Consider the following 13,513-nt stretch of genomic DNA (forward strand, 5'->3'; position numbering starts at 1 on the left):
TATAGTTATACACATATTAGCTTCTTTTTTATTTCTGTGTAATCCAGTACTATTTAATTCTGTGGACTAAGGAACCAATCCTGTTCATTACAATCAATAGATGCAGTGTTGCTCTGTGTGTGTGATGTGGTGCTTTTTGGGTTTTATTTTTCTCTGTAGGATCCATCCCTCAGCATAGAGTGAACTGAAATAAAAAGGGTCTGATCCTCTAGGCTTTACTTGGGGAAAATACCCACTGCTGCCAATGCCTGAATAGGATCAGTTTCTTAAAAGGATAATTTATTTCAAACTCCTCTAGATATTATTATTTCCTTCTGCAGAAAAATCATCTTACTCATCAAAGCTTTAGAAATAGCATCAAGAAAGCCAAGTTCAGCAGGTCTTTCAACCACGAGATGTCAACCAGGGCTGTGCTAAAGCGTAGCCTGGTACTTGCCAGCCGCCGCTCAACCATCTCTCATCTCTTTTCTTTCTCCTCTTTATTTACTTATTTTTGTACTCCAGCTCTTTATTGGCATCTAAAATCACTAATCTCTACCCATTACTGTTTTTGCTAATTTACAGTGATAACTGTGGCTCTGTTTTCATTAGGAGATGAAAGCCGGGAAATTAAAAAACAAATTACAGGGATGAGAAGATTACTGAATGACAGCACTGGAAGAATCTATCAACGCGTTGGCAAAGAAGGAGAAAAACTGAAGGAGGAGCCCCAAGATTTAGACTTATCCTGGGCCCAGCGCCTGAATCCCCCTGCTGAGTCCCAGGCCAGCCTTCATCCTTCACAGAGCAGTTCATGGAATGAATTATCACCCCAACCCAGCCATTTTTCAGGGCAATACGGGACTCGATCCAGAACGTTCCAAAATCAAACACGAACCGTGGCATCCAACGGTATGATCTGCATTAAAAACTGAGAATAGTACTTTTTTTTTTTCCCCTCTCTTTCTTTGTACCGTACTAACTTTCTGCCTTTGTTGTGATGATTTATTGTACCACTGCATTGAAATCAGTTATAGTACAGAGTCTACAAAATGAGCACATAGTTATCACTTTGAAAAGGTGCGAAAGTGGGCATGGAGTAATTCTGCTGCCATCTGTCTTAGCTTTTAAAGTGGATTCCCAGTGATAGGACAGAATTACTCAATGCTGCTACAGGCTTAATTTCTATACAGTACATATTAAAACAGCTTTTGCCATTGTTATTAAATTCTTAGCTAATTAAATGTCAACCACTACCACTCCTCTTTGCAACGAGTAACGTAGGGCTGTTGTGACACCACTTGCAGAGCAGGATTCTACTGAAGTTCATAAGAGGGTGGCATCAGCCTTATAACTGGCCCCTGAACTTCAGGTACAAAATCCCATGATAGCCTTAGGCTTTTATTCTGATGGGGCCATTGAAGAAAAGAGATGATGGAATCTACCTATGAACAGCATGTACTAGACCATGGTCCATCTTGTGCTGGCAGAGAATTCTGCCCTGAAGTAGATGGCAGTGTGCCCTTAAAATGCTTTTTTCTCTTGTTTTAAGTCCCAGAGAACTGAGGTTTTACTCCTGGATCTCTGAAGGTCTTCCTTAATGATCTAAATTCAATTCAGAAAGTTTTTCCTCCGATATTCAACCCTAAATTTAGGTGTACCTCTGTTCCAAATTTAGGAAAATAAAAAATTGTGAGTTTGAATCTGAAAACGTTCTCAATTTCCAGTTGATTCTGAAGGTATTCATACTTCCCAGTAGGAACATCTGCTTCATATCCTTTTCTAGAGGAATACAAATTCTCATTGCTTGTAACAGATTAAAAAACAACTTTTCATTCTTGGCACTGTCCTTTAGGAAGTGCTGTCCCTGCACTAAAAAATCATACAGCCGCAGGTTTCACCAGATTGACCATTTCTCTGTAGAGACAGTGATTCACACAGAGGTACCAGGTAACCTGGAGAAAGATGTTGCAATAAGTCATGATAGTTTTAATTATTTTATAATACAAAAAATAGTTGTGCTTTTTTTAAAGACGCAGATCCAGAGGAGAGGGGAAAAGACTTGATGGGATTTAGCATCCAAGTCTAAAACTATCTTCTCAAAATCCCACTGTAACAAACTTCTAAATGTGGAAGGACCTGTAATTCATCACACGTCAGCCTCTTTGCCCCCAGAGTCCCTGGGCACTGTCAGAGACAGTTCTCTGCATGCACAGAAGTGCCCAAGCCTGCACAGCTTAGGTGCCTAGTTCCCAGATCCAGAAAGTAGGTGGAGCAGCACCTCCATCCCCTCAGGGGCCTGATTCAGCATGTGAGCTAAAACATGTTGACAGGATTTGGCCCCATATGCAAGAAAATGTCAGCACCTGAGTTTTTCATATGAGGAGGAAGGGTTTAGCTGATTTATGATCTCTCACAGGTTAGAACAGTCTGTGAGACAGTAGAAGGGCTGGGTTGAGTGACCTCCTGGGCTGGACAAGGTGAATGAATGCCCAGGCTCCCAGGTCTTAGAGGAGTGCACCAGGAGGCACCTTCCACCCCTCCCTCTGCAGCTGTCCTGCTGCAGAAAGGAATGCATTCTTTTAGGTTATTACATAAAGATGGGTGTGGGCCCTCTCTGCTGGCCACCTTTGAACAAACAATCTGCATATTTGGCTAGAGGTGTCTGCCTCCAGGGGGGTGTTGTGATCCTGCCGGACAGTTTTGCTGCTTTGGCTCCAAAGCCTGGTCTCTAGGAAGGGAAAATTTTTGATGCATTTCTGGGCTGTGAGCAAGCTCTGACACTGCTTCTCACCTAGCACACAGCTATTTTGGGAGGCCATTTGTAACATACCTCATTCCCCCCATCCCTTTTACACTGGGAGCCTGAGCGTCTAACTCAGTATTTTAGATGTTATTCAGAGGATGGACGGAGCCCTTAAAAGCTGGATATAAAAGTGCTGAGCAATACCTCAAGGGAGATACTGTGCCTTGTGTTTAAACTCATCAGAGCCAAACTGTTCAGGGAGGACATAAGCTGGTAGGACACCTGGGGCTGACAGTCCTGGGTCATAGAATCATAGCATGTTAGGGGTTAGAAGGAACCTCTGGAGATCAAGTCCAACCTCCCTGCCAGAGTAGGGTCATCTAGGGCAGGTCACACAGAAATACATCCAGACAGGTCTTGAAAGTCTCCAGAGGAGGAGACTCCACAGCCTCTCTGGGCAGCCTGTCCCAGTGCTCCATCACCCTCACAGTAAAGAAGTCTTTCCCCATGTTGGGGTGGAACTTAACGTGTTCCAGTTTTTTGTCCATTGCCCCTCGTCCTATCAAAGGGCACCTCTGGAAAGAAACTGGCCCACTCTTCTTGACACCCACCCTTTTGATATTTGTAAACATTAATAAGAGCCCCTCTCAGTCTTCTCTTCTCCAGACTAAAGAGCCCCAGGTCTCTCAGCCTTTCCTCTTAAGAGAGATGTTCCAGTCCCTTAATCATCCTTGTAGAATCTGTCGGACTCTTTCCAGCATATCCCTGTCCCTCTTGAACTGCGAGTCTAGAACTGGACACAGTACTCCAGGGGGGATCTCACTAGGGCGCAGTTGAAGGGGAAGAGAATCTCCCTCAGCCTGCTGGACACACTCTTCATAATGCATCCCAGGATACCATTGTCTTTCTTGGCCACAAGGGCACATTGCTGCCCTATGGATAATTTGTTGTCCACCAGGACTCCAAGGTCCTTCTCCCTGAAGCTGCTTTCTAGCAGGTCACTCCCTAATCTGTATTGGTGAATCATCACTGGGGAGAGGTCCAAGCATCTATAGCAGGTGCATTGTCCAGAAACTCTTGCTGTCCATTGTGGATAGGAACCATACAGGAAGCCAAGGTACAAGTTGTAGGCTCTCTGAATTACTTGAATTTGAATGTAATAGGCATGCTAAGTCTATCTAACTAGTACAGTTATTTACTCACCTGGTAAAGGTGGTTCAAGGGTTGACTAGAATGAATCTTTAATAGGTGCTGGTGTAGAAAGCAGTCATGGAAAAGGTACTGGCAAAAATAGATGAGAGAAAAGGGAAAGCAAATCCAACAGTGATGCAGCAGCTGAATTGCTCTTCGGGTATGTCAGGATTGTTTTCCATGGATTTCACTTGCATGCTTTCCAAATGTAAACTTGTGGCAGCAATGTGACATCAGGTCAGTTCACTGGCAGCAGACCCAGCTGCAAGAACCACTGTCCTGGGCCAACTGCTCATAAGGAGGAGGCAACTAATGTATTTGTGTCATCTCTTTCTCTCAATCATACAAACTGGTATCAAATTTGCTGCTGGCTAGCTTCCAAAAGAGATGGAGATGGCTCTTTAAAGACTCCTTCATAAAAATAAAAGTCTGTTCTCCTTTTAAAATTAAAAATTGATTTATAACAGGTTGAAAAGGGATGCTTTTGTCCTCTAAAAATGATAAAGACAATGCTTGGAACAATGACTGAGAACAGTCTCCAAGATGTTTCTTACAACACAGTAACTGATCAGAAGAGGGAGGATAGAAAGAAAATAAAAAACCCTCATGAATATGTATGAAGTCAGAAGAACCCTGCTTTGATTTGAAATATTGGTGGTCTCTTTTCCCATTTCCAGTACCTGTGGTAGATTTACATGGGTAATTTTTATCAATGCTAATGGGGATTATAATGTAAATCCCCCATGTCTCAATGGGGAAACAAACCCTTTGGTTTTCCATCAGGAGTCTGTGTCCTTGCAACAGGAAAGATGTACAGGTATTTACTGATACAATGAGTTCAAGTTTTCACATGCAGTTCACCACAATGCAGTCTTTGTTTAGAAGGAAACAAAAGCCACCAGCCCTGTCACCTGCTGTAGTGGGTCAGATACTACTTCCAGAGGCCCACCAGAATCACAGAATAGTTTGGCTTGGAAGGGACCTTCAAAGGTCATCTAGTGCAACAGCCCTGCAATGAGCAAGGAGAATACTGGATTCTAATGAAAAGAGAGGCTGGGCCTTATCCTGAGGAGCTTATTAGTCTTAAACAGCTGAGAAACCACTGGAGGAAGGATGTTATTGCTATCTCTTTGTCTTTTATTAATAAACTTCCCCTCCTTTTCTGGGACTCCATTTCTGGGGTACCTGCTTCTTTTACGTAAAGTTGTGGAGCTTTGCTGTTGCTAATAAGTTATAAGTAGTCTGGAACCTCATTTACTTAAAAGTCTGCCTTTAACAGATAGGTAAAGGGTATTGGTTTAGCCAGGTTGAGTACCTGAGTCATCTCCTGCAAAGCTAAAGATAACATTATTTATTTTCTCCATGTACCTGTAACAATGGGCTGAGCACTTTATGGACCATTGAAAAGATAAAATCCCATCGGTGCCCCAAGGAACTTTCAGTGTGAATAGACACCATACAAAGGAAGGGTGAGATCAAACTAGGCAGAGTCCTGCTGAGTCAGTAACCTCTTTTTATTTTAATTTGAGACTCTCAGCCTGTTTTCCAGATCACTTTTTCCTTTTGGGAAGTTGTAGTTACAGCTGAAGCCTTGGAGAGAAGAAGCTGGTGGAACTATTGCGTTCATGTTTGCTAGATTTGCAGAGATTCTTAAACTTATTTCAATGCAGTATTAACAGGTTTTGTCCACGGATGGTATTTTAAAATGCCAAAATTTGTAACTGCAGTAGTGTGGACAATCTAAACATCTGAGGGAAAGAGCCGAGCGACACCCAGATGATGTCAGCAGTCTTTAAGTGTCACATCAATTTAGCTTCACAAGTAGCTCAGTTTTGGGAGAATGAGTACCTGCTTGCTCAAGCCTGATAGATGTTGCCTCAGAGCTGAAGGACTGAATGGAAGGAGGTAGAAAACAAGTGTCTGGGAAGAGAGATTTGAGGGTGGAGGGACACATTGGAAGACGGGTGGGAGCAATTCAGTGGTGGTCAGATTTTCAGCCATTTCAAAAGAGGGTTGAAGTCAGGAGATCTGTGTGGGTCTGACATCAGGGAGCTCTGATGAAAGAACACAACCCAAACCTAAAAAGATATTAATAAACTGGTTTGGCTTCAGAGGAAAGCAGAAGTACTAATGAAAAATAGGAGGATTTATGAGCAAAGATTAAATGAGTTGCTTATGTTCACTTTAGCTAGGTAATGATTAAAGGAGCACCTGATAACTATCAGGCTATGGAAGAAAAAGGGAAATCACTTTCTGAAGTCCACCACATATGACACCAAGAGAGATGATTTCTGTTACATCCATTTGTACATATCTTCATAAAATGATCATCCCTCCCCTTACATGCTTTGATGAGCAGTAAAACAGCCATCAGTTTAAACAACTGTAAGCACATTTTGAAATGAAGGGGGGGTGCATCCCATCTGGCCTCAGTTACAAGCAGATACTGCGAGGTGTTTTGTTGAATTTTGAAATTTTTATTTGCAGTGTTAAATCTAGGGATACAGCTATTTTAAATTGAAGAGCACGATACAAGTATTCAGGTAAAGCTTGAAATCTTTCAGCTGTTACAGCCCATCCTAATTCAGGACCTACTATGCAAAACTTCTGGAAAGCAAGGCAGTAATAAAAGCACTGCAGAGGGCTAGAACTAAATATAAATTCTGCTAAACACTAGTAGGAATTACTAGAAGAGAAGTATCTGTTGAACTACCATATTCATTTTCAGAGGAAATCTTGTAGGTCACAATGCTGGAAAATGTGTCGTAGGAAACAGTCCCACACTAGCAAACAGAAAAACAGATTTGAAGGCTTTTCTTGCTTGTGGTTCTTTTCCATCCTGGTTTGGTTGTGGTTTTTTTCATTTTTCTGAATAGGAGATTTTATTTTCCTCAATTCTTCACATGGTGAAGAATCACAGGTAATACTGAAGTAGTTAAAAAATTCTTAGGCCCTCATTTAATGTACAGTATAAACCTTTATTACACAGACTGTCTTCATTCTTTGTAAGATTGTTCCGGGAGATGGGCTTTTTTTGTGTGTGTGATAAAGTGAGTATGTTTATAATGAGGTTTGGTGCTATTGTTATTCAAGATGAACTAGCCTGACGAGAGCCCTGCTGTGAAGAGCACATTGTATTCAGGCTCGGAGCAGTCTTCTCCAGCCCATGTAACATTGCATCCCCTACTGTATATAATTGCACATTCTAGTAATTGGATAAAAACTAGTGGCACCTTCCTCTTCAAAGGGACCATGTTGAAAATTACTTGCTTTCTTGCTTTGGATCTAATTTCACAATCAGCTACATTGATAATAAATGCCTGCTGGTCATTGTTGTTTGGGTGTTTTGGGGTGGATTACATATCTCTCCCCGTTTTTGTTCCTCTTTCAGGAGAAATCCCAGTGGTGAATTCATCAATTGGACCAAACTGCTGTACATGTAATTGCCAGTCAACCCTACAGGCTATTCTTCAAGAGCTCAAGACCATGCGAAAATTGATGCAGATTCAAGCAGGTACAATGACTGGTCCCATAAATGTGTATCCATGACAAGCATCTTCTTTTTAGAAGGAATGGTCTAGTGAGACCCCACCTGGAATATTGTGTCTGGTTCTGGAGCCCCCAGCATAAGGAGGACTTGGAGCTCTGGGAGCAAGTCCAGAGGAGGCCACAAAGGTGATCAGAGGGCTGGAGCACCTCACCTATGAGGACAGGCTGAGAATTAGGGTTGTTCAGCCTGGAGAAGAGAAGGCTCCTGGGAGACTTCATAGTGGCCTTCCAGTACCTGAAGGGGCTACAGGAAAGTGGGGCAGGAGCTTTTGACAAGGACATACAGTGCTAGGACAAGGGGAGACGGATTAAAACTGGAAGAGGGGAGATTTAGGTTACACATTAGGAAGAAATTATTTGGTGTGAGAGTGGTGAGACACTGGCACAGGTTGCCCAGGGAAGTTGTGGATGCCCCATCCCTGGAAGTGTTCAGGGACAGGTTGGATGGGGCTTGGAGCAACTTGGTCTGGTGGGAGGTGTCCCTGCCCATGCAGGGGGGTTGGAACTGAATGATCTTTAAGGTCTCTTCCAACCCAAACCATTCTATGATTCTATGAAGACAGAAATCTGTGCGGAGACCCAGGAAACCTTGGACTGTTTCCTGCTCTATTGACACAGGGTTCAAAGTAAAATTTTCGCTTGGAAATGTAATTTTTACTTCTCAGATCTTTACCTCTAACATGGAATATTATCTTGTAAAAATCTTTTAAGGCTAAATTGAAAAAAAAACCTGAATCGAATGTGGTTAGGTACTCTAGGAGTGGGAGCTGAGGGGGTAGCTCAGTATGCCACAATCACCCCCAGTTTGTTTTCATGGTGTGTTCATTCAGAGGTGCAAAACACTACTTTGCCTGTTCTCTGTTTTCCAGTTCACTAATTTCAGTGGTAAAAAAAAAAAAATATTGAAAGGCCACTTGAAGTTATACAATAACACTTCATTCAAAGATCTTTCAAGTTACAGCTCTGTGGTAGCCTCAACTGAGCTAGCTGCTGCATGTTGTGGCCTCCACCCTTCTCATGCTGGTTGAACTACTGGCTGAACCAGTAATGATCTGTTCCTTGGGGAAAACTGTTGAGTCTCGTTTTCTGTTGGGTTAGGAGCTGAAACAACAGTGCAGAGCCAGAAGAGCACTGGAGCCAGCAAGATGAGACCATGGCAGGTGGGAGTTAGGTTGGTCATCGTAGGCTGCTATGAAGCTGCAGCCTCCAGGTTTTCTAAAAATTAGTGTTAATGCTAATGGGGAGTTGGAGACATTGGAGATGTTGTCAGTTGAGTGTCCTATCCATTGTGGTGGGGGGTGGAGCCATGGAGAGTTTTCACCTAGAGTAGCTGGATAAGACCTTCTCTGGAGACTTTTAAGACCCATCTGGACACGTTTCTGTGTGATCTGCCCTGGGTGTTCCTGCTGCAGCAGGGAGGGTTGGATCTGATGATCTTCAGAGGTCCCTTCCAACCCCTGTGATTCTATGATTCTAAGAAAAGGGAGTGTTGAGTAATTAACTGAAATACGGGTGGAGTGAAGGGCTGACAGAACTCCTTGTCTCTGTGGTGTATAATGCCTGAGTGAGCCACGGGAAGGATCAGACAGGTTTTGTCATATCAAAATGCTTTTCTAAAGGTTACTGGTTTGCAAAGAAGTACACAAAGGCCCAGGTTTGCAATCTTTGCTGGGACAGAGAATTCTTTACACAGTTGCACCAATTTTGTTGAAATTAAATGCATGATCAAAACTGGTTTGTGGGTGAGAGGTACAGGGCTGAGGTTTATGCCAGAACAGCTGGCTCCTCAATAGCAGGGTACTTTCTTATCTATTATGTATCTGAACTACAAGTACCTTGTTAATTAGTGCATCTCTTGATTCACTGAAAATAGCTCATATTTTCTGGTAGGCATGGAATTATGGGTTTGCAGAGAAAAATAATAATTCGGCATTTTTGTTGCTAAAGAAAAAAACCTAAAATGCAAATATGTAAGTGAAAGCATAATGACTTATTTAAGTATTCAAACACCATTCTGTCCAAATGATAAAATAAAAATTACAGTCTTGTAAATCCTTACCAGAAATGAAATACCTCAGAAATCTTCAATAAACAGTATTCTAAGGTTTGTTTTTTTCCTCAGGCTTTGTAGATGAGCACTATTTGTAGTTCACACGTAGCTCAAATGGGTTTGATTTGCTCGTGTAGCACTTCTGGCTTTTTTGTTTGTTTCTTTTGACCTTGATCTTACTGATTCATACAGACATGTAATTGTATGTGCAGTGTTCTGCTGGAGGGCTCACTTACATTGATACAAGTAAAGGATTGGTGCGTTAATGTATACAAGCATTATACAAGCATCCCAAATACAAATTATTTGGGATACTGGAAAATGCAAAATACTGATAAATATCAAATATGGTCTCTTAGATTTCAGTAGTAACACGGGAACTGTCAGTTTCTGTGTATGAACAAGAGCAAAACAAACTGATGCAACTTTGGGTTACTTTTTTTCCCAGAAATTAAACTATTGAATAGTGTTTTCACTCATTCTTGACATAATGGTACTTGAAATGTTCTTGCTGAGCTAATTAACTTGGTAACTACATTCATAAAAATAACTGCAATTGCATTAGCCCTTGTATTACCTTACTTTATCAGGAAAAGATTCTTAAAGACAGCAAGATTCTCAGTCATTCAAGAGGGTGTACAAATTAATCTTTGCTTAAGTCCTTCATGTCACCAGCTATCAGGTCACTAGGAAAGAGAGCCATGTATTCCTAATTTTCCTTAAACGCTATTCATCAGTGTGTCTTGAAAAACCTCATAGTGGAGCTTAGTGTCATTATCTCCATTGTACAGATTGGAAAATTATGCAAAGGTGATAAAATGTATCTGTTTCACATGCCCAAACCATTCTGCTTATCTAGAAGATGAGTTCAGTATGTCGGTAGTCGAACGGTGTGTCCGTGGTTATACAGGAGCTGTTGTCTCTGCATTTAGTTCATTACTTTCTTTCATTCAGTTGGGACTCAAAACAGACAGCAGCCTCCTGTTCCCCTGATTTGTGCACAGAAGTCGACAATATCAAGAAAGAGAAATAAAAAGAAAAAACTGCCCCTCAAAACTGTTGAACCAGTTACTGGAAATAAGAAACCCAACGCTGCAGAGAACGATAAGAAGCTATCGGCAAACTCGGAACGATCGAGTCTGCAAGCAGATGAACCCCCCCTAAAACCAGACACCCCTGTTTCAGGATTTGGAATTATCCTTGAATCGGCTTCATCAGATGTAAGTTAATATTTTAATGCATGGGATCACAGGATTTTAAAGCACTAACTCACTCAGGAGAATCAGTACTCAAGTCAGGTTGACGTCTGTTCCCTCTTGTTAGAATAAACAAGCAAATCTTGGGTAGGGTTGAATGGAGACAGTAGGGTTAGACATGGGGGGTGCTGATTACAAAGTCTTGGGGTTTGTTTCTTTTTCAACTTCCATGAGTGTGTAGCTCTCCCTTGAGTTCAAGGCTGCCTGTTGTTTGAGCTTGCAGCAGAAACTTGTTCTTCAGCTCTCCTGTTGCCGAGAGCCACCATGAGATCAGGAGCCGTGAAAAGCACTGCCTGTATAAACCATTCTCAACCCTGACATTTGCTGACAAGCACACATAGTCCATACATATGCCTTTATCCTGCCAGGATATGTTTATGTGCTGTGTTTCATGCCTGGCTGGTCCCACTGGCTTCAGGGGGTTCCTCACCTCTGTACAGTTCATACCTCAGTCTCTGATGAATTGGGTCATTTGGTCTTCATCACTGTGGTTGCTGGATGAGGGCCTTGATGCTGCTGCTGGTGTCAGTGGGACTGAAGGGGCCAAAAGTTGCTGCTGTCAAAATGTGTACTTGTCACATGTAAAATTGCAGTAAGCATGTTTTCTTGATTGATGCAACTGGTACCCACTGGTAGAACTGTCATGTATCTGGTGGCTGATAGGCTTTGTTTAATGACCAAGTAGGTGTCATCTGAACCTGTTCACTGATGAGTAAAGTGATCATTAATTTCTCTTAATATAGTTTTAATTTTGAGCAGGCAGTTTCCAATTTCCTAAGAAAAACATAATTAAATTCAGTATCAATAAGCATAAATGAAAACAATGCAGCAGATGATGTTCTACCTATCTGGAAGTGGGAAGTAATAATAAAAAAGAGCAGTCATGATAATTCAGTTATATAGATGCAAGCCACACCACTAATTAGATTGCAGTCTTGTGCCATAGAGTCAGTGCAGTGATAAAAAATAACTAGTTTGATGCTTTTTTAGAGGTTTTCCTTTTGTAGTATTATTCTTAATAGGGTTTGAAGGAATGGTTTGGGGAGGGACTGGTAATTTATCACCAATACAGTTTGTACTTAGAATTCTTCTTTGCTTGTGGCACTCTTTTCAGCTTGAAATGTGGGTTTGAAACCAGTTTTGTACTTGGATGGAATTTAATTTGACTTTATGAATGTTTTCCATTGCTGGACACAATTCTTGGTTGGTGCCAATTTGACCTGAGGAAAAAAAAAGATAAAACATGTGGCTTATAAATCAGGTCCTCATCTGCCCCTGCCGTGCTTTGGCCACTGTTTACCACAGTGGTTGTCTGACTAAATTTACAGAGCCAGAACCCAGAGACACACAAATTGATTTTCTTTTGTCTTTGGAAAGAAAACAGTTGAGTTCTGAAAATAGATATATTTCACAGCGAAATAAAATGTGACCTTAAACATTTTGAGAAGGCCAGAGAAAGTCACATCTCTCAGAATGAATGGCAGTACTATCTTTTGCTATTTATTCATAAGCATCTTCAGTGTGCTTACGACCAGCATGTCTGAAAAAACTGAAAGACATTTTACACAGCACCATAAATGACTCTTCCCTTGAGAATATTGCTGGGGTTGTCTGTAGTGTGGGCTGTGTCATACGTCACCACTGTCGCCACTGTTACTTTGCCAATGTGTATTGCACTTCCAAGAAAAATCTCAGCTTAATATGTATAAAACTGGGGCTACTGAAACCAAATGCCATTAGTTCTGATTTGCTGAGGTGAAATACTGCTACTTCTGGAGATGGAAAAAGGCTTTGTGAGACCAACTTTTAATCCGGCCCGTGAATTAGAGAACCTGCTTTTTAAATGCAATCGTCTGTTACTCTTAGTTAAACTTTCTCATGTTTGTTTTACTTTTATAATATTCCATTTATATTCTAATCATTTCTAATCTATGCAGTACAACCTAGTAAAATGTCTAGGATTAAATCTAATTCACTGCCTGTTAATTTTAGCACAGCAAAAGCCTTTGGCATTCAGGTCTTATTTATTTTATTGTATACGAATAGTTTACCCACCGGTTCCTTATGCCATGATCATTATCTGCTAAAAAATGCTTTTCCTTTTGCTTGTAAAGTCCAATTAGGCACTGATTGTCTTAGATTGAAGAATAGTTTGCTACTAAAGGAAGGCAAGAATAAATGAGGGGTTTGCCTTCAAATTATTTCACTGATACAAAAAATTGATTCCTATATTAAGAATAAAATAGTAAAACTTAAATAACATTGACTCCTCCATGCTGGTGCTCTGGTGAGGTTTCAGATGTATTTTACAGCTGTATTGGTGAAGATGTTTTGTCTGTGAGAGGTGTCTTTTATCATTGAGGTCATCTTAGATTGCTATCAGAAGCCTCAGGCTACAGAATAGGACAGGATACCTTCATCACCACGACAAATACATTCTGTGTTTTGACTGACATGAGGTAGAGTTTTTCCCAAGTTGTAAACTTGGCCCACATTTATTTGCACTTGAAAATCTTTTTTGTCACCAAAAAGTTTAGAAGTAACATGAAAAACCCACCTACATCAGAAGATTGTCAAATAGAATAACTCTGTTTTGCTGGATACAGCATTTTGAAAGTTCTCAAGGTAAAAAAAAAAACAACTTTCATCCAGAACAAGCTGAGAAAGTTATGTGCTTTTTGGAGATTAGTTTTTATTAATACCTGCATATTTTAAGATTCTTCACCCTTGTTTCTCAGAGCA

The 13,513-nt window shown here is 41.1% G+C and overlaps 1 protein-coding gene across 4 annotated transcripts in view; it reads left to right on the top strand.

Annotated features, from left to right (window-relative positions):
* The window catches only part of BEND7 (BEN domain containing 7), a 48,414-nt gene that overhangs the window by 13,307 nt on the left and 21,594 nt on the right, over positions 1–13,513 (top strand). For 3 of the 4 annotated variants that reach the window (XM_051628968.1, XM_051628962.1, XM_051628971.1), the window contains 3 exons: positions 592–891; positions 7,308–7,430; positions 10,470–10,735. In XM_051628968.1, coding sequence (XP_051484928.1) covers positions 592–891; positions 7,308–7,430; positions 10,470–10,735 — 689 coding nt within the window. The remainder of the gene's footprint in view (positions 1–591; positions 892–7,307; positions 7,431–10,469; positions 10,736–13,513) is intronic. The other variant, XM_051628980.1, reaches the window with a different exon arrangement.

This window comes from Apus apus, chromosome 1 (genome assembly GCF_020740795.1).
Source record: "Apus apus isolate bApuApu2 chromosome 1, bApuApu2.pri.cur, whole genome shotgun sequence".
Classification (NCBI taxonomy): domain Eukaryota; kingdom Metazoa; phylum Chordata; class Aves; order Apodiformes; family Apodidae; genus Apus; species Apus apus.